The sequence below is a fragment of the Schistosoma haematobium genome, chromosome 1, assembly GCF_000699445.3.
Source record: "Schistosoma haematobium chromosome 1, whole genome shotgun sequence".
Taxonomy (NCBI): Eukaryota; Metazoa; Platyhelminthes; class Trematoda; order Strigeidida; family Schistosomatidae; genus Schistosoma; species Schistosoma haematobium.
The window spans coordinates 30,162,248-30,185,689 of NC_067196.1; the positions used below are offsets into that span (position 1 = coordinate 30,162,248).

General features: G+C 30.0%; 1 protein-coding gene across 2 annotated transcripts; it reads left to right on the plus strand.

The window, feature by feature from the left end:
* Nucleotides 1-333: 333 nt before the first annotated feature.
* MS3_00007200 (uncharacterized protein) lies at nucleotides 334-16,435 on the plus strand. 2 transcript variants are annotated; one of them, XM_051215454.1, is made up of 7 exons: nucleotides 7,266-7,462; nucleotides 9,018-9,085; nucleotides 9,126-9,319; nucleotides 9,362-9,451; nucleotides 10,412-10,463; nucleotides 15,235-15,713; nucleotides 16,187-16,435. In XM_051215454.1, exons 1-7 carry the CDS (start codon nucleotides 7,358-7,360, stop codon nucleotides 16,318-16,320), a joined length of 1,122 nt encoding a protein of 373 aa, XP_051073675.1. In that variant the 5' UTR covers nucleotides 7,266-7,357; the 3' UTR covers nucleotides 16,321-16,435. The 2 variants fall into 2 exon arrangements, with proteins under 2 accessions (XP_012799772.1, XP_051073675.1); XM_012944318.3 differs by lacking the exon at nucleotides 7,266-7,462 and adding an exon at nucleotides 334-743 and having other exon boundaries at nucleotides 9,126-9,451.
* Nucleotides 16,436-23,442: the final 7,007 nt, after the last annotated feature.

Here is a 23,442-nt window from a genome sequence, read left to right on the forward strand (position 1 = left end):
ATATAATCATGAACTTCAAAATGATACCACCTTTGATCATATCCTTCTCTGAAGTCCTATGTAACATAATTTTAACAAATCTGTCACTAATATTCATTCCAAACAATTTGATAAATCGCGTCATTTCAAATAATCTATCCTTACTATTCTTGAGCCCTTCTCTCTACCTTGTATCAATCCAATAATCCGATAACTTAGAGTGAATTCTGTAGTTATACACATAATATGGTTAACTACTATGAACTAAGTGCATTAAAGTGCATAAAAGTGCATATAACAAATATGGTATCCATTCAAAAAGTGACTAGCGAAAATGTGTGGTTAAAAGCGAACATTTTAATAAAAGTGAGCATTGAAATGAGAATAGAATTTTTAAGGATGTGAAATACGTTCAATCTGCCCTCTGTCTCTTTGCCTCTACAATCAATTAAAAACATAATTATGTAAACGTCTAATGGAATGTCCACTTGATTCCTGGGAAAATATATTGTGATTCACTTGGAACGATTTAGTATTAAAACCGGAATATCATTTATTGTGTAACGATCGAATACAGTTTTAACACATTACATGGAGCAACATACTTGCCATTGCTAGAGAAAATCGTACTTTCGTGCTTATTATTATCATCATCACTCAAAGTCGTCAACAAGTGACAGTGTACTTCCCTGAAATAAATCAGTTCGTTCCAGATACAAGATCAATAGTAATACTGAATCAAAAATTGAACATTTTAATATCGAGTGAGTCGGCTTATTGGGTGTATGATAAATTTGAAAAATAGTATTTAAATAGACCAAAAAGCAAATATTATTAATATCTTGATTTCACAATAACTGATTAATGTAATGTAAATTTTTATTAATGGTTATCATTTGAAATCGTCAACAAATGTCAATACTCTTCTCTGAAGGTAACTATTTCGTTCTAAACAAAGGACTTACTGTAATATCGGATTTAATATAATGCCTATAAACTGTCGTTATTAAGTAAATGACATAACCGAACAATATGATCTGAATAGATCAATGCATAATTGGTATTGTTATCTTGATTTTTGCAAAACCTGGTTAATTTAATGAACATTTAAATAATAAAAGGGAACCAAAATAAAGTCTAGGTATACCATAGTATATATCTAAAACTATAATATGAAATTCATACACCTTGTCGTTTTCGGTGTAAATTATGGGATGATGATTACCGAAAATATAAATTATGGATTAAATTGTCGAATTTTTACTTACTAAGCTTGAATTGATTACTGTTATGGTGTTTTAAGTACAATGATAATTCAGCAAAACATTACTAGGTGATCCGATCACTTTCAAGTATTTAACTGAATAGTAGGTGAAAAAACAAACAAATAAGAATGAAGCAACACATCTACTTATTATTATTTTGGTCATTAATAATTACCGGCTAGTGGAAATTACCTCATACTTAACATGATATAAGAACATATCGTTTAACTGTTAAAACTTATTAATACCACTTGAACTGACATACGCATTGCATACCCTGAATTCACAATAAGATGTTGGTAGCTATATTCTAACTTCTTGTAAACATCATATAAAACGTACTGAAAGATTGCGAGACTCATAATTGTTCACAACACACAATAATGAGCTATATACACAAGCAAGAATATTCTGACGTTTATCATGTAGAGATATAACAGTATTACTGATATATTTATGTTCTTAGATAAACTGCTTTCATCTGTTACACAATTTCTAATTATTCCTATCAGTCTGATATATGTATGTAAATTTGCACTTTCTTTGTCAACTCTGAAGATAAATGCACTATCAAAAGAATAATTTGTTCAGTTAGAATATCTTTGTCAACCCACTATAAACGAATTCGTCAAATTCTATGTAGGATATCATATATCTTTCTTCATTTAACTAACTTTTTTCACTGACGTAAGAAAAATGTCATGAATATGCTAAAGAGTAACTACATAAAATGTTTGACCAGCCATATCGTCACTTACCTAAAGAAAGACATTATTTACGTAATCGGATTCATGAATTTTGTTGACAGTTATATTTCCATCATTCCTTTACTTGGCTTGAACGATCACTGCCTTTCTTAAATAAACGTTATATATTATGTATGTAAAGTGAATTCAGTTAGTAAGCGGGAAACTCTGAATTTAAGTTTGTGATTTGGCACTGATTAGCATGTTGTACCTGTAACACTGAGCGAACTGTTGCTTCTTGATGGATATGATATCTGGTCACCTAGGTGGCGATGTCGAATCACTTAGACTAGTGGTCATATTACAATCTTACAAATTGAACTTAATCATCAGTAAACGGATCAGACAAACACGATGTTGTTCACTACTCAGTGATCATTCAAAGGTGTTTAAGAAAGTAGTAATAATGTTATGAATAGCTCTTTCATAGTAAAAAATCATTACTGTAAGGCAAACGGTGTTGTAACATCTATTTATAAAATCATCGGTGTATTTGCTATATTGAATCGAGGCCGATTTTTGAACTTAAAACTTATAATTAAACACTTATACAGCTAATTTGTCTGTAATAATGAACTCTTCAGCATAATTACATGTATGAACGTGGATATTTAAAAAATAAATATCATTTTCTAGCCATACTGGTAATAGCTTCAAACGATACTTCGTTTTATCCGAATAAAACCTTTACGAAGCTCAGCAGAACTATAGTCTTATTTGGATTTTTAACAAGTTCTAATGTGGTATCTAAATACCTTTTCTTTTAATAAAAGTAAACTCACAGATTAAGGAACGAATAGCTCAAATTATTCATGTTAATATTAATTTCAATCCATATTAACATGAACAAATATGCAAGTATCATAATGTGATTTAGTACCCTGTAGTGTAGCAACTAAAAAACAAACAAATTATTGAATCGATATTATGAGATCGAGCGATTATGCTAGATATGTGGCAGATGGATTTAGTAAGTACACATTATGATAAATTGATTTTCTTATCAGTCCAAGTCAAACATGACCGATACACTCCTGATTAATGTGTTTGGTTTTTTTCTTGAAAATATTAATTTCCGTTAGTCATAATGTGCCTACGATTTAATCTAGTTTAACCAATTCATCTCCTATTTTATATTATACAACCCGAAAAAATACAAACCAAACCATTTCATTATCCCTAAACTCCGACTGAAGTTAGACATAGAAGTAACTGCAAAGATGCTCCACATTCTTTTCAAGAATATTTGGGAGAAAGAAAAAGTCTTGATGGACTGGAAAGAAGGATACCTCGTCAAGATAATAAAGAAAAGAAACACCAATCCCAGATTAGGTTTACAACAGAGTGTTGTCGAATCAGATGAAAGATTCCGTAGATGTCCAACTTGGGGATCAACAGAATCAAAATTTTTATATGTATTGTTTAGTCCGACCAATTTCTTTGTCGAAATAAATCACAAAGAAATTATTAAATTGCATAAAACGGGTATAATTCATTTTAATTCTATTTGTTTTACCATTTAATTTACTACACTTACTAAGAAAAGACGGATTTTGCATATTAACCCTAAATATTTATTCAAATGTATGAATCGCAATAGAGATTATAAGGACCTAAAATTGATTCCATCTATATTTAAATATTTTGGACTTAGTGTACGGTTTAAAAGGTAAATTAACTACCGTAAGTGAAAAGAGCAGATGTGTTATATAACTAACACCAAAATATCAAGACAAAAGAAATAGTATCCAAATTTCAATTTTATTATTCTTAACTCCAGATTCTTCAGATTGCTTGAAAACTAAAAACGTTAGGAAAATAGAGCGATAAATTGTTGAAACACTTTATTTTCAAACATGTCATTTTATGTGACAATATTAATGTAGTGATATTTCAGGCAATAAGGTTTGAGGCTTTACGTTTGAAATTGACCATTTTTGTACCATGTAACAATCGAACGTATAAAAATGTGTGTAAATGTCGCAGAAAACGATATACGAAATTAAATTCGTAATATCTAGTACCTTAGGTCATGTAATATTTCCAAAGCTAAATATTTTAACTATCTAGGTGAAATGATATGATACTAAATTGTACTAGATATTAATATGTAGATTTACTGAGAACATTACATTGAAACAGAAATGAGAACAGCTGAACTTCAGAAGCATTAATTTGTAACATAGGTTTTCGACGAGACTATTATTTATGGACGACCTTCGAACGAATCTTAAGTGACTATGAGAAATATTAGCCAATATTAGCAAGTCAGTATATAGTAAAAAGATGTTATACAAAACCAAGAAAATAAAGTGTATACACTTCTTATACGTGGTTGAAAAACTTGATATGGTTAGAAAGAGGTTCAGAGGTTCTAAAATCGTAATGCATGCAGCAGAGGAAATCATCCACCACGGCTACAGAATAGTCATCCTCTGGTGCCATGATAGGATCGTAAGAACTCCTTCAGTCTCGATAACATAGCTCCAACATTGTTTGTGTGCACTCCGGTTGTTGAGTACACAAAATCCCACTTGTGGATAACGATACGATGCACATAATCAAGCCTATGTATGAGTCTGTACGCTCTCCAATCATTCGTATATATTGTAGAAGCTGGCTGCAGCCAATGTTACAAGTGCTTTTATTATCAAGTTCGTACTAATTGTCGTAATTCGCCTTAATTGGGGATTATATATAGGATTTTCATCATGAACTGACATTACCTATAATGCCAAAACTATTTGGCCAAATGGATAAAAGGCTTTCGCACCGAAATCCGAGATTTGTTATCTTATACCTGATTGGTTCGTCCACAAATTATAGTCTCGTCGTTTTATTTGTTATAGCCGCTCAATTATCACGTTCCGTACAAAATTCCCTGGGAATCGATCGTACGTTAGCATAAAGTATTGAAGTTGGTGCTGTGTCCTTGAAATCCCTCAAACGCTTATGATTGGCTCGTCCATGAATCATAGTCTCGCCGGACTTTCCTTAACATGAATGCATGATCATATAACAACATTTTGCTTAGATAAAAGTTATTCAAATTCAAACTTGAGATAAAGTAGAATTAACTTCGAAGGTTTAATGTTATTCATTATTTTTTATATTGTATAAATTTTTATTTAGCTAGTCAAGTACTTACTTATTTACCAGTATCACAGCTTAAAAGGAAAGTATCTCTGATAATTAAGCGAAAACTAATTTCCATGCTGTGTGGTAAGTGAAATGTAATTATCGAAATGTAGTTCCAATAATAAATGTTTTATTAAACATGGGCATATTACTTAACTAGAATTGATGGATTACTATTTGACAAATTCGATTCAACAATTAAACACTGAAACAAAACTTTCATTCTTATCTTGTTTAGTATATGTAATCAATAATTATATACATATATAGGATGCCTTCAAAAATATAGATAAACAAAACTATCTCGGAAAGGATATCGTTACATAAATAATAATCAGATGCTACTCTCTTGTCCTAACAACTATAACTTTTACGATCCTATACTAGAACGAAACGGCCGTCCAGTGCTTCCAGGTTTTCCATGGTGGCCTAGCTTTAATTGACTCATGATTTCAACTAGTGAAATTTCTAAAATCTCCACACAACCCCTTCTCATTTTAAAATTATTGTTAAATATAATTTTCCACTAGATAAATTACATCAAGTTTTGATTTAGTAAAGTAAGTAGTATTAAGAAACTATATACTTAAATGCAGATCATCTAAACAATTAGTGAATATCTTTTCTTTAAATTAAGTCAAACTTAATAAATAGTTAATCGAGCAGTTTGTTCATCAATGCCAAAATTATATAACGAACATACTATTTAAATTAAATGAGTCTTGTGACATTTATGAAAGAGAGAAAGGAATCATTACGCAATCAAATGATCATTATGATATATGTACTATTTAAGTATCTAAATAATCAGTAAATGTAAATCTTCATTTCTTATCTATAATAAGAATGTTATTTTATACGATAAAAAAATTTTATAAATAGTTCTTATAGAAATTATCAATCAACAAAGTTTGTTTTTTTTGGTTGAGTGGCATTTTTAAAAATTTCTAAATTGAAGACAATGGATTTAGTTTAATGAAAAAATCATACTTTCTTACAATGTAAAAGTAAAATAAACTTTGATCAATTTAGAATATTAAATGATTCGTATTAGTTATTTGTAGATTATAACAAAGATGATCCCTAACAATGATTAACCATTTGAGAAAAATGAAGTTAGTATTATGAATATATGACAAGATTGAAATTTATGCAATAAAAGCTTCTAGTCAGAACTGATAGATTCATGAAAAATAAGAAGTGATATTATATGAATAATGAATGCATAAACGTATAACTCTAGTAAGATGGTGGTTGAAGGTAGTCAAAAGAAACCCTGAATCTGTATTTCATGCTACTCAGCACTCATCAGCAAGGTGTATCCGTAATCTTGAGGGAACTAGTGTCCCCTGACGGATTTGATCCCATGTCACACAGCTTCACAGTCAGAGACGTTACCACTGAGCTGTCCAGGCCGCAACCAACGCGAGTCTAGGGTTTCCTGTTGACTATCTCCAACCAATATCTTATCTCAACATAGTGCACGCATTGTCGAGTCACCTAGACTAGTGGCCACATTGCAGCTTGGTCGATAGCAATCGATCTGCACTAAGAAGGACTTGACACACACGACATTTATCACCACGCTGTGATCAATCAATTATGATATAACGCTAGTCTTAGGAGACTTTTAATAACATTCTCAGTATATTGTGACTTTTACTTACGATATAAATATTCTGTAGATTAACCATCCTTCTTTTTAAAATATGTATTGACTGAATTAATTAACAACAAATATCATACTTTTCAAAGATGTACAGAAAAAAATTCTTCCTCAAAATTAGTGCTATTAATGTGAATCACATATTTTATGATAATTTTCATCAGTAAACAAATACTAGTACATAAGATCTTATTTCTTACTCACATTTCAATTTCTTTGAACAAATCAAGGTTATAATACACTAAAGTTTTGTGAGATTTCAGTAAGAAACAAAAACGTATACTTTGTAAATGATAACAGGTGATCTATGATATCGTGATCTTTTATACAATAATTAACTGAAATCTATCTATCTATACCTATCTATCTATCTACATATCTACCTATATATATATAGTACTTTTAATTATGCTCATAATATATAAACACAGAAATTAGGACAAATAGATATAAATTCAATGAAACAATATTCTTTTCATCTATTCAATTAATGAATGAATCAGTCTATTATTAATAATACTTTATGCTGTACAGTATTAATATAAATATAAATAAATATTGGTATGTACACTAGAAAAAAGTGTTTAAATAAACAATTTATTACATCAAAATATAACATTCAATATACATCAACTAAATTAATATTATATAACTGGATGAATTCAAAAGTTAGTTAAATAATCATGAGTTGATATTATAGTTATAAGACAATAATCTTATTACTTAGTTTATTGAATTGTATTACTTGTATATTATCAGAAAGGGTTTTGTATATTAAACGATTGTTTCTTTAACGAAATAAAATTAATATCAAAATGGGTTTTATGGATATGGTAATAAATTCAATAGTTGAGATCATGAGTGAATTGAAACCAAACTCATAATCTAAACTATTTAAATGACATTAAGCATACTATGTAATATTAGGCAATATTTTATAAGCTATTTTAAATATTGTTTTCATCATAAAATCAAGTTTATAACAATACTGAAAAGAGCAAGAATAAAGATTCTAGCAGAATAGCATGAATTCATTTTATTTCATTTGGGCCGTGTCAGCTGCTTACAACTTGTGCTATTTTAAATCATAATTACATAATGGGTTTAAATTACTTACATGAAACGGTTTAGTTGGAAGTTAGATTGAAGACATATTAGTATAGTATAGCAAGGATATAAATAAATTTAACAAACGAATTTATTTCAACCATCTCCCAAACTAGTAGTTTTATTTTATTAACTGAGCTCTACTCATTTTATTTCTGTCAGTGTTTACTTATTATGTAATCACTTGTTTCTGGCCGTTTGAACTGTTGTCATAATCAATGTTGTAGAATGTTCAGTGTATTGAATTTATTTACGTACTTTCTATACCATGCTAATGTGTTTTCAACATAACTTTCAACTAAACTCTTTCATGTACGTAATCTAAACCCATTTCATAATTATAATTTTAATTATCATAGGTCGTAAGCAGCTGACGAGACGCAAACGAAATAAAAATGAATTCATGATATTCTGCTAGAATCTTTGCTCTTGCTCTATTCAAAATGATAAATGGAACTAAGTGTACGAAATTTTCTACAATAGAAGATTAAAATGTTAATAGTGAATTTTTGAATGGTAATGTATGTTCAAAATATGGAGTTCAGGATCATTTACCACTAAGTTAGCTAAAACTTAAGCTAATCTATGGTATTTGTTGATAGTCATAGAAGTTACCAACAAAATAAAATAAATTAAGAGTACTGATTCAACTTTTGATATCTACATTAATGATATTTTTATTGAGTACACATACATTTAAGTGATTTAGAGTTTGGTATGTGCGTATACACGATCCCGCCTCGCGAGATTCGAATCCAGGACCTGTCATTCTTGCGCGAGGGCGCCTAATCACTAGACCACTATGCAGACCGGCATCCGGCGGTGTTAATATCTAACTTCAAATAATCCACCAAATTGAACGACACATCCACCATTGTCACCAGCGAGTTACTACCTCACGACAGACCTTATTGAATTCCACTGGTCATTGATTCTCACTAGAACTCTAGGATATACCTCTTGCAGCCAGTCACTAGTGAGCATATGTTGATTAATATCAGATTGGGTTTTTGTAGATATTATAGTAATGATATTTCAATGTCATTTTACTTAATTGATTAGGCATAAACCTATCAAAAACATAATTATCTTCACTTTTTTTCAATGATATTGTAGGAAAATCATTTAAGAGATTTTGATATGACTGCGGGAGAGATAAATAGATTAAACAAACTAGAAAGGAGGTAATTATTATCATATTATTACTCTCTATTTCTTATTTAGAAAATATTTTACAACTCGTTTTAAGAAACACAGTGGCAAAAGAAATACAACTCAAAATCAATGTAATACAAATAAGGTTTTGAATAAAACAATTCGACAACAGAAGGATGTTCTGATAGATCGACCAGTTGAAACAAAGACGTGTAATAAACAGAACTTGGGGAAACCTATTAAAGGTTCTTCAATGTTTAATAGTTGTTTATTCTATTTGTATTTAACACAGACTATCCACTTAGATTCTTGTCATGTGAACCACTACAGGCATGTTCATTGTTTCAATTCACCGTTTGAAACATTTGAGAAGAACAAACATGTGACAAATGTTGGTGAGTAAATTATCAATTTTCTAAATTTTCTAAATGAAAAGGATGAAATTAATTTTAGCATTTCAAACTTGTTCAGATGCAAATAGTTATATGATAAATATATGTCGTTATGCTTAAAACGTTTCATTTGAAAAGAAGACATGAGTAGAGTAATCCACTTTCTTTTGGACATTTCAAGTTCAGTGTTGGAATCATCTGCATAACCGTTGAAAACACCAATACGTCAGACAACGGAGCTCAATCATTTCAGGATTAAGAAGATTACTTATTACTAAAATAGGATGGTTTTAATCTAGGTTAAGAATTTGAACTATTAAAATCTAACTCAATGGTACCAAATTGAGTTTTTGATTAAATCCATGTGAGACCTTGTGTGTAGACCACTGTTTCATACTAGGATACAAGAACTGTTATCTTTCATCTTCTATGTTCTTCAAGTTCATACTAGTCATCTTTCGAAAAGCATCTACTTGATTTCTCTGAAAATTAGTAGAACGTATAAATGCACAAACTCAATATTCGTGGATATCTTTTAATGGTCAAAAGATTTCATCCTAAAACTCAATTCACATTTTTTTATTAAAGACAATTCTTAATCTACATTTGAATGCTATGTAATAGTTTAATTATTCTCTAATCATTTTACCACTTAGGAGACGATGACGATTTTTTTCTGTTAATGATGAAAATCGATATTGTTTAGACCATATTCTAGAATGAAACGTAAATTGATCGAATCTCAAGTCATTCCTAATAGTTTTAATTGAGCTTTGTGTATTAGATGGAGTAAATTATTTTTTTTTTAAATTCGGAACAAAAAACTAGTTTATGTAGTTTTACACTTACCATTAGTTTAATTGTGCATATATAAATAAAAATATATTTCAGTAAACCAACTAAACAATGTTTTTCTTAAGTTTCATTAATATATATTACTTCCTATAATTATGTTATTCTCAGATCATGCAAATCGATCTTGTTTTTCAAAACGTTATGAAATGAGAAAAAATGAGTAAGCAACAAAATGATAAATTGTAATATTCTTAGTTTTGTTTTATTTAATATTGAGCGTTATTTGTTAATTTAAACCTTAGTGTATAAACTTATTTCTATCCAAACTAGATTGTTATTGATGTTGTTCAAGATAATAATCAATATTTCACAGTGGAATCATTCAATTTAAAGGACGTAATACAAATGAGTGTATCCATCTACGATACTAAATTTAATTGATTTGTATTCTTAACCGTAGGAATAGCACTGTATTTCAATTCATGAAATATCAAACTTCCAAAATACATCACATGACAAATTCATTGGTTTCAACAATTGAAATCATGAGTCAACTGAGGCTTGACCACCATGGAAAACCTGGAGAAACTGGATGGCGCAGTGCTAAGGAGTCCCATACTAGGACGAAACGGCCGTCAAAGCTTCCAGGTTTTCTATGGTGGTCTAGCTTCAATTGACTCAACTACTGAAATTACTAAAATCTCCACAAAACCCCTTCTCATAAAATTTATAAGTATTGAAACTTTTGAATGATAAAACATATGATTAAAATATTTGGTTTGTTGAGGATAATAACTAAATATTAGTTTATTTTTATTTTTCATTTCGTTTAAATTGTTTGCTGTTATAAATGAATGTATGATGTCTATATTCTCAACAGATAGAATAACATCAATATTACTTTTGTAGTGAACGAGAACAACATTGGGGACAATCATATGTTTTTGAACATAAAATTACAGAATGTTTGAATAAAATCTGAAAACTAGACAATAAATATTTCATTGGCAAAACGTCAATCAATCATCTCAGACTTGATTGTTCCTCTATTTCCATACCAATCATTCTCTGATCTTGTTCTATTTTCTTCAATCTTCTTAACTGTCTACCGTCAGGCATTCTCACTATCGATTGATGATACATACTACTTATATCTGTCGATATCATTAGTACACATCACACAATCGTTTAAAAATAGTCAATTTATTGCGTGCGTGGTTATTTTTAACCATTTAAAATGTGAACATTTCTGTTTTTTTGATTGTTTGACTGTCAAGTATGATGTCAAATATTTTTTTAAAGTTGGTTGAAATTAAAGATAGTAACGTTTTTGTGTGGTCGTGTGAATTATGAATTCATCAATGATTGACAATTAATTGCTTTTAAAAGTCATTAATTAACGTTATTCTTTTCTTTCTGAAAATAAAAATTTTGTTAGGTAATTTTGTTGAAAGAATAGTAACACATTAGAATGTGGCTTGAAGGCACAGATGAACATATATTTTATTTCATGACTTATTAGTAATTATTGTCATATCATCTAGTATTTAATAATGATTAATTGGCTTTCCGACTAAAAGTCAGAGTCACTCAAACACATGAGTTCATATACAATGTTAAATATGCGTCGTTAATGGATTATTTTAATCAAGCAACCTAAGTTCGGAGATAGCTGTCAATTTCTTCTAAACATCATAAATCAAAATTTGAACCTATTTAGAAAACATTAGTCACAGAAAGTCTTTACTGAGAACTGTACAGTGAAATAAATCACTTTGGCACTTCATATTTTTATTAATAATTACAGTTTATAACAATTTGATTCTGTTAATTTAGACTGTTTAGTTCAAATTAACAACAAAGTTAAAGTTCTAGACTCATCGATATTTAACTGAAGATAATGCTTGAAAATGTAGATGTACAAACTATGACATTTTATGGAAAAAATGTGAATATGTGTAAACCCTTAATGTTACTTATGCCATTATTTAAAAGAATATAGGTTTTCCTGTATTGATAATCTTTATTGAACTTCGATCAGTCTTTGCCGACAGATATGCATCTTATGCTGATTGCTTCAATTTTTACAAATGCTTGTAGAGTTAATGGATTTGCGACTGTCAGTGAAGTCCCATTTTTGACTCGTTCGCCACATGTGTCTGCAACTAAGTGCTAGTCTTCCATGGATAACGCGTTTGCGGCTAGAGTTAGAAGATGCTGAGTCCGAGTCCCTGGGTGGACATTGGATGTGTGATTCAACTTAATACAGATGATGAGTCCCGAATAGGGTGAAACATGTGTCCTGGATTTTAGTACTAGCCATAAATCTATCCATTATACATTTTATGTTACAATATTTAACCTTCTTGATCATTCTTTAGTAATAGTTCAGTTAATTAAGATTATATGTTTGCCAATGATTGTGCAATCACAGGCGATGTAATTACTTAGTGATAATTAGTTTCAGTAATAAACACAAACTAAGCATGATATCTCGATACATCACAGTAACTATCAAGTATGTCTGTTCAGAGGATTCAATATTCTATTCTAGTTCAAGTAATCAAGTATGAATTGAAAATCAATACATGTGCAGATGTAATGACAGCCTTCATTAAAACCCATTAATTTAACAATACTGTTTTACAATATAATAATGACAACATTGTTGAGTCGGCTTCCGGAGAACTTCAACGGAGCCTCCAGAGGCCCAAAAGGAGCCGGAGGGTCCTAGACAATCAGAGTATGATGGAACGTTCTAGAATTTCAACGTGGCGTGCTAATATTGGTCGGTAGCATAATATGTCGTTAACAGATTGGCTGAAATATGATGTTGATTTAACAAACGCCAACATCTATAAATACCCATGATTTTCTGTACAAAAATGAACCTTGGGATAAAGTATTTTCTCTCATACTTTTGTCTTCTCTCTGGTGTTCAAGTCGCTGTGTAGTTTTAGACTGCGGGTTAACAGAATAGCTTAGGAAAACGAATATAGCGTTCGATCGACGAGACTTATCAAACATGATATACGCTCACTGGCTCAATATGATGGCACTATAATGATAAACCGAATGAATAAAACTATTTACGGAAACAGGTTATTTTTAATTTTGACAGTCAGTCGCTCTGTTATCAAATGATCAATCACTTGTCACTATCCAATTGTCACGATATTTCGTAAAAGTTTATTTTAAACTGGATTATTGACGATAATACTATCGTTAAAAGATCATAACACTCCATCAATTACTATCAAAATACTGTAACAAACTAATAATAATGGACTACTTCAAGTTAAAGCAAATATGGTTTATTATTTTCATCTCTTGTTTGAGCCTACATCAATTAAAGTGTATTTATTCTTTTATCCCTATAACTATTCCGGGATTTAGATGAGTGTAAAATATCTTTACTTATCGTAACTATCTCTCTCGATTGAGACGAGTTTCAATAAAATACACATGAATTTAATGATTAAAATACACAATGTGTAAACGTTTTCCAGGTTCAAATTAGTTTTCATCACAGATAGGCATCCGCTCTAACTTCATCGAAAACTAGCAAACGTTGGACAACGTCTTGGGTTCACTTGAGAATTTCCTTGAAGGTAACCAACCACGAATCTACAAGAATTTTAATACAGGATATTCGAATCATCTGTTCAGTAAAATACTTCTAGATTAATTGTTCCAATTTTAATCAGTGAAGTTATTTTTACTTTCTTAAACAGTTTTGTGCAGTTTATATAGTTGCTCTGTTAAAGAAATAACTGATTTTCTTGCATCCAACCGAACCTATTGAAGATAAGTGAAAATATAATTATCTGAAATGAAGAGAAATTTCATTATTTTATAAAACACCTCCAACACTTTTTTGTCGTTTATAATAAAGTAGAAAACCTTTAAAAAAGCTTTCATCTTAAAATTGTATATCTTGCATCAAAGTATAATTACATCATGTCTATCCTGAAATGTAGTACTCGTACTGATGAAAATAAGAAACTTCGCTGATTTATATCCTAGTTGAATGTTGTTTAGATATTCATAAACATTAGAACATGGCGATATTTGATTATAGGAAGTCATTATTATATTTTAGTAGCGTGATACGAAATAATACGAAAAAAACAATCATAATAGTAATGATTGTGTAACGTCTATAGGATGTGAACAACAGAGAAAAAAGTGTAACGCTAGTGTGGTGTGTGCTACTTATACTGACATAAGTAGTGTATGACGTTACTCATGAACGGAAGGTGTGGTAGCAGAGAGACAAGAGGATCAAACAGTAAAGAATGGAAACAGAATGCAGTTTGTATGAAAATTCAAGAACAATGAAGTCTGAGTCATTATGAGACAATTGATGGGCATTTTGTAAATTACGTATTTACTATTTGATTGTTAGATTTTATTAACAAATCCTGTAATTCTGAGTCAAATACATTGGATTGTCCCCAACCGTGTTCTGTTCACTACACTAGTAGTGTAACAATCCATTATGAAATGCAAAAACACAAACATGTTTGTTTTATTGATAAGAAAGTAGATATCATGTTGAATAAGTTAAAACTTGAACTAATCAGGGGAATATGAAAATATTCAAAAAATGGAAGATATTTCAAACATGTAAATAAATGGGATGAAACTACAGGTGAAAGCTTATGATTTAATGGCATACAATAATACATCTTATATATGCAAATGTTGGACTTCATGAAATTACACTTACTGTCAAACTACTAAAACTGACCAACTTTGGTCAGTGACATAATCGTCTTTACCGCACACTATTACTCAGTTTTGAAGCTGAATAAAAACTGTATTTCAAAAGGTAACAGTAATTTATAAAATTTTGTTGCATTGCAAATTATTTATAAATTAAACACATTATTCAACTCAGTGTTATATATGAGACTTTCTTATTTTTAAATGTAAACGTTTTTACGTTGTATGTCAAAGTTCAATGCATTTTACTAACTTACTTTTAGATGTTCATTTGAAAAACTGAAAAATCTATGGAAACAACAATTTGATCAGTTCATTCTGCCTGTTCCAACAAGACGTAATACTGGTACAAATAGAACTACATACACAGAAAAATCTACTATCACTAATCAGAAAAAGGAAACCCTTGAAGTGTCTCCTCAAGTAAAGAACCCTTCAAGCAATCAATCCGAAGAGATCAGTCAACACTTAAGCCTATCCAAATCATTTAGCTCCTTATGCTCTTCGAAATATGAAGTTAGAAGCTATCAAGATTATGGTGAAAACTTCCTTAAAAACTTTGAAGATAAGTATACATTTAGTGATTCATCAAATTCAACTGGATCAACGATTTACCTATATTGTTCAACATGTAGTCAGATTTTCTCATGCAGAAACATTGATGAATTAAAACAACTGAATTTACTTGAATCTAGCTCATCTTTATCTTCTTACAACTTGACCTCTGAGGACGAAGATATCGGTACGTTATGAAAAAGGAAATTGTTGAATATCATAATATCTAAACAATTACTATTGAATGGAATATTTAAATTAAAGATTTAAACTGTAATTGATTGTCAATTAATTTCAAGAACTATTATTTGCATCTGGTAGATTAACAGGGTTAATTTAGAAAGCAAAGTTTAGTCCATAGAAATTTTACACCATCCATAACGTTGACTGAGTTGTTCAATGTCTTGATGCTTATTTAAAACAAAATATGATATGAAAGCTAGGCATGGTTTACTGATGTTTAGTGTTGAGATACAAAATAATATTTTATTTAAGAGAAAGTAATAGAGTTCATAGAGTTTTCAACTTGATACAATGAGTTAGCAGTTGGGACTACATTTACACATTTCTTTCATCCAAGTTTAAATTTTCTCATTTAAATGTTTATATTAACCTGAGGTATTTATATCTGATTTTGTTTTATACTTTTTTATTTCATAGAAAGTGAGTTTGTTTTCGACGAATCATTTCCATCATACTGGGAATATATGAACCCATCATATGAATGGATCAAATCTTCACGTCCTGTTTCTGCACCACCAATATTGACTTGTTCATCAAAGAAATCAGCATAACAGTTGAAACAATAAACTAATTCTAACCAATAACTTTCAATTTCAGTTCAGATTCCGCTAACTTATGAAATGTTTCTTTTTTAAAAACCAGTAGTACTTTACGCAAATCCATTTAGTTTTTACTAAAAATAGTCTATAATTCACTATTCAAAGGGTAAATTAGGAGATGTTATTTTGAGTAATGTAGGTGCAAAACTGTACGATTCGCAATTCTATACACCATTATATTATCAAGGATAGTGATAGCAGGCGAGATATTTCATTCTGTAAGATTTATTTTTTAATGTCATTTCACATGACGTTTGTTTTACAATAATACCAATCAATTATAATATGAGTCTACATGACTTGAATGATTACAGACAGCATGTGATTATTCAAAGATGAGTTTTGTGATAACATTCAAATAGGTTGAACAAAGTGTACACAGTTTAGCTGTCTTTTTTAACCAGGATATTTCAAGCAATATTAGGTCCGAAAAAAACATGATTAATATAATTACCGTTGAAACAACTGATTACTATCATTTACCAGTGGTTAAATTAATGAAACTTTGATTGCATCTTATTCATAACATTTAATGATTATGCGAAATTCTTGTCCATGGAATTGTCATCCAGCCTTACATGTGAATAGACATAGGAGCAGTATGACATTTATTGTGATAAGTGTGTAGAAAAATCAGGAGTAAACCTATTACTGCCGTTTGTACAGAACACATAGTAATACTCGAAGTTTTTATTTCTATATAACTATTGTGTATTACTTCAATGATTATTCTTTCTGTTAAAGTTAGCGAGTTTATAACAATTTCACTGGTTTTATGCTAACAAAGATATAGACTTTACGGCTGCGATTACTTCATCCACTACTTTTCGAATGCTTGTTAGAGTCATTATTCAAAACAACGCATATCCAACTTATTTGATGAGAAGATAGTAGCTTTTCTTGTTATATTACAGCTTAGACTTATTCATTTAACATTACGTATAATGAAATATACTATATAATCATTACGCTTTATTTGAATTAGTAAATGGCAACAAAACTTAAGCAGAATGAAGTTTATGTCTAATTAAGGCTGTTTGTTCAATGTAATTAAGAACAGAATATAGAAAAAAGTTGTTTTTCGATCAACATATCGGTATCTTACTTCAAAAGTTACACTGAATTGAAATAACAAACTAGGTTATTGTACGGTTGATTATCTCATCCAAAGATATTCGTTATTTACTTTAAGAAAGTTTTAGTTTATTATGAACGTTCAATTCAGTTTTGAACTGGATATTCATGGAAAATGTTTTGTTTTATTTAGTTCTGTACTTTCAAACATTAGCTGACACCAAACATATGATTATGTTAAATTAAAGTACAATGTTAATTTACTCATTTTTAATCAGCTGTTCGAAAATTTTCTCAGTAAACATTGATATATTTTATGAACATTCAGTATCATGAGAATATCCAGTGTGGTTCTGTTTATGAATTATTTACATTGTTTAACTGTCCATAATATTAATTCATTTAGAGAAAATTTTCAACAAATTTTCAAACAATTTTTAAGTCAGTTATCTCTTTTAACCTTGAAGTAACCGATATTTTTCTTCTAAGATCATTTTATTAGCAGGAAAAAGTTTTGTAGAGATTGTAGTAATTTAATAATTGAATTCATGAGTCGATAAAAGCTAGATCACCATGGAAAACCTGGAAGTACTGGACAACCGTTTCGTCCTAATATGCGACTCTTCAGCGGTGCACACCCACGATCCTACATCGTGAGATTCGAACCCAGGACCAATCGGTCTCGCACGCGAATGCTTAACTACTAGACTACTAAGCCGGCATCCAGTGGTGTTAATGTTTAACTTTAAATAATCCATCAAATTGAGCGACACATCCACCATTATCATCAGTGAGTTACTATCTCACAACCGACCTGGTTGAATTCCACTGATCAAGGCTTCTCACTGGAACTCCAGGAAATACATCTTAAAGCCAATCTCTAGGGATCATACGATGATTACTATCAGAAAGGGTTTTGTGGAGATTTTTAGTGATTTTATAGTTAAATTCATGAGTCGGTTAAAGCTAGACCATCCTGAAAAACCTGTAAGCACTGGACGGCTGTTTCATCCTGTTGTGGGACTTCTCAGCGGTACACATCCATGATATTAACATCGTTGGATGCCGGCCTAGCGGTCTAGAGTTTAGGCGTTCGTGCGCAACCGAAAGTCATTTTATTAAATTAATTTTCATGTTTTACTTTCTTATGTAGAACATTGGTATGGTAATAAGTAAACGTTTTAGATCAGATAGGCTTTTGAAACAACCAAAAGTAATTCACACGATCACTAGTAGAAAAAAGATGAATTCAATCGATTTCCACTAGGAACATTCCCTTGCAATAACATCTAGTTTGTCATTAATATTTCCACCGAAATATAATCGTAATTTTGATACACCAAAGTAACACACTTGTAATCATTATTTCTAAAAAGTGAGGAAATCGAAACTGTTAGGTATGCAGAGGAATGTACCAATAATTATCGTGTTAAGTCTATGGTGGCCTTGGACTTTAAATGTTTATTCCCTATTGGCTATTATTTAATTCATTCGTTAAATATTGTACAATGTTATTTCCTATTTTATCGTACGATGTGGTCTGCTTGATTAGTATATAAACAGAGTGTGTTTGGAATATAATGATTCATAACTCAGAGGTTGTGACTTGTGTTCCTGACTCAACTGGCTGGGACAGACTGCGAAGCGGGACCAATCAGGGCTCTAGGTCGTCCGTACGTGTTTTCCTTGTTACTGTGATCGATCGATAAAACACTGATTATCAAAACCTGCAGTCTCACACGATACAACAGAAACAATCGATAAATAAATAAAATAAACTTACGGTGTATATGTGGAAAACGTTTGCAAAGTACTATTAGAATATTTTATACAATCGAGAAAGAAATTAAATCATAGATTGCAGAAAGCTAGAAATCACTATGATATTGAACAAAGAAATATATAGGGAGGAACGTTGTCATAAAGGTGATACGATTTATTTGATGCTTCTATATCAAAAATTCATAAAAAGTTCAAAGGATATCAACTGTGATATCTAATAAATACATTTCACGAGGTCTTATATGTTGCTTCTAATATACTTCAGATTTTATTCGCTTTCTGACTCATTAACACTCTACTATAAACAATCAATAATCGTATTAATGGTTAAACGGAGCATAAATCTTAAACTGTCAGGCTTATTAAGTGGAATTATATAGTAATACGCTCTAACGGGCGTATTTTTAAAATGCTAGTTATGTTTCGTCGAGACGGTGACTTATTTATCGCAGATTCCTCAGGAACAGATCTATTAATGTGGGTAACTCGAACAGAGCCTAAGGTATTCCTAATTTTAAACTAATAGACCGAAAAATTAGACCTTTATTGATTCGGTAAGTTTCTACCTTCGGTATTTCAAATTTATTATTTTGAAGGGTAAAGTGGGGTCGGTACAGTGTAGATACAGGAAGGTTAAAGGAATACCTCAGTTTCAAAAATTTCAATAGAAAAGCTAAATGTTCATTAAAACACTATTAGTAGTCCTGGTCACCTACAGTTGAATGAAAACTCAATCTTACATCGTATTATTTAACGGAAGATGTTAGTACTACTCATTGAGACAAACTCAGTTGTTCTTGACATGTAAACATAAAATATTAACTTCGGATTCCGAACTTACTGTATATCTTCATTAAGACTTTTGATTTACGGTGAGAGGAATAACTTTAATAAGCTGACATTTGTTAATCAGGGAAATACTGTACAAAGGGATTTAAATCTTGTTTTTTCGTCATAGGAGAGAATTGTATGGTATTTTAGTCTTTTGGTGTCAAACATCACAAACCATTATGCGTTAAATGCTTCAACTTTCAAACAGGAGCTCCTTATATAATAGTAATATCACGTTTTACATAATACTACTTGCTAATAATAAGTAACTCAACAATAAAAACAAATGAAAGATTTTATAGTGGCCGTAAACAAGAATGGTGGTTGATTAACAGTACATCAGCCCGAGACACATGAAACACCATACAAAATAAAATTGTCACCGGAGTGAATTTATACAACTATCAATCAATGTTGTCTATTCCTAGAATCGATCAGTGGAAAGCTCATCTTCATAGTCTCTGTACATCGTTGATAAATATTCCTAATTTAATGTACCAAGTTCGTGAAATTTATCATTATAACTTTGTTTTATTTTTAAATCATTTTGAACAAAATTTCAGTTATCAAAATCAGCCTTAATATTCTAAACATTATTTAGCAGAAATTTTCATTTTAGTCAAAATGTATTCTGAAAGCATATGATATACATGATTAGTTACATAAATGACAAATATTTTATTAAGAACTAGGAAAAATGTAGAATGTTTGAAGGTACTACTGTAATCTTTTCTTAGTGATAATATAATTGTAATTGCGCTATTATTTCTCTCACCCTATTTGACCCGTATATATTCTGATCATGGATCTTAAATTTCACTTCACAAATATGCAGATCCAAGTTAACATTTTATATGAATCATATCAACATTAACAATTTTATTGTATATTGTTTAACAATCCTAAATTCACATGCTTTAAACGGTGTACTTTACCCTTAACCTGACCATTTTTCGGATTATTAACTTGGATATATAATTAGAGAACCTGAAGAGAATTTATCAGAAAGAATACTCTTCGTTCAAATATTAGACTCTTAATATGATGGGGATCTTTAGACGATAATATAATTATTGAACTATTTCACATTAAGTATTCTCTATAATCATAAATGAAACCTGCATAGGTAAAATATCATTGTAATTTAATTGTTTGTTGTTGGAAAAACTGGATAACATGGACATTTCAGATAATAAATGCACATTAGTAACATAATTCTTCTAAACTAATAAAAGCACTTTACATCTTATAGAAACTTCTACAGACTTACTAAAATAACCAAATACTAAATATGATCAATTCATAGCATGGCTGATTTTCAACACAGCACGACTGACTATATATACTATACATGATGAAAGAACTTATAACTGATACATTATTCACTAAAATACTTTTAAATGAATAGTGTACACGTGTATAGTTTAGTTTTCTTGAATAAAATAAATTTAATCAGTTGTTTATTACGAAAGAAGCAATTTATCTCAAATTGCAACAGTAATGCAGTTTCGGAATAAAATTCAAACGACCAAATAGGCTTAACTCTAAATCTTTTGAATGTTTAAGTGTGCACATTCAGGTAATTGACAGCATCACTAAGAGTATCATAATTTTTGAAATTGTGGTTAATATTGAATGATTAACAATGTCTTATTAATGATCACTATAAGAAGTTAATTAGTGGTTCAAGTAACTTATGTTTCTTTCCATTCATTATTTCAAACTGGGCTTTCCTATAAATGTTTGTTATGGACTGTATTTATGACGATGCTGTACTTGTTAAAAACAATCAAATAAAATTGTTTTTGAACAGAGTAAAGAATTCAGCACTAAAAGATTTATGTTCAATTACGTCATTACATAGTCGATGAATTATTTTAGCTCTATGATCTTTTGTTACTATATCTGACAATCCAGAATCTATTCTCAGTTTTAAAATAGTAATTATGTAAACATTAACTTCACTTAATCATAGTGAAAACTATCACGTAGTTTATTTGATATCATTATGATACGACAATGTAATAAGATTTCATTGCCTGATTTAATTGCTTCATTATGGTTGGTAAAAACATGCAATAAATGGATTTCATTAAATTTCTCTTCAGTCTATATTTTTTTAAAATTATACTACAAAATTAGATTTTAAAATTGCCATTATGTAACTCATTTGTATTAATCATATTTTGTGAACCAATAAAACAGTAAACTCTTATTAATTACAATGGTTAAGATCATGAGTCAGTTAAAGCTAGACCACCATGTAAAACCTGGAAGCACTGGATGGCCGTTTCGTTCTATTGCGCGACTCCTCAGCAGTGGTTAAGTACTCGCGTGCGAAACCAGTAGATCCCAGGTTCGAATCTCGCAGGGGGCGAGGTCGTGGATGCGCACTGCTGAGGAGTCCCACAATAGGACAAAAAGGCCGTCTAGTGCTTCTAGGTTTTCGATGGTGGTCTAGCTTCAGTTGACTAATGATCTTAACCATTGAAATTACTATAATATCCACAAAACCCACCTTATTAATTAATTGAAATGAAACATTTTATGATCAATAATTTCTTTTGTTACTTTATTGATTACTTTCCTGCTTGTCTACTATATACATCTTAAATTCATAAATAAATTTTGATAGAATATAGTTGTCTAGTGGAACAATACCAAAAAAAATAATTATTGAATATATTTTTTTCTTTGTTTTGTCACATTCATATAGTTTAACTATTCTATTAATCAATAATTACATTCATCCAAAAAGAAAACATCACAAACTTTTCAGTCTAATCACCTAAATATCATAATGAAACTAATCTGTAATGATAATAGAAACAATAGTAATATATATTGAATTTAACTAATTATTATTTCCTTTAATAGGATAGAATATTAGCTACAAATATTCATTGAAAAATTTCATTCTTTTGTTTGTTTTTTTCTCGTCAATTTTTTTTTCACATTTCATTTAACTTTTACTAAAGGATAGTTAAAAGTTATTTTTCATTTGTTGTCAAGTGAAATGTTATTTGTTTATGATGAACAAAAATGTTTGTTGTTGTTGATCTTGTTGTTTAGTGTTCACGTGATATTAACAGTAAATAAATCAATCAATAAATTATATTATTTAACATCACATGTCAGTAAAAGTTTATTGATGTGTTTCAGATAGAAAATTTTCTAAGGTCTAGTTAAGTAAATAAAGTTAGGACATTAGTGAACTTGTATGTATTACATTGTAAATTAACAAGGACTTCGGCAATTAGTAAACTGATCGCCTGTTTAGTTGAAAGGGATTTGTTTGATTCACGAGTTATATTTGTCACAGTTTGAACTTAATAGAGGCATTATCAAAAACTAGGGTGAATTAGACTGTTTCTCAGTAGCATACAA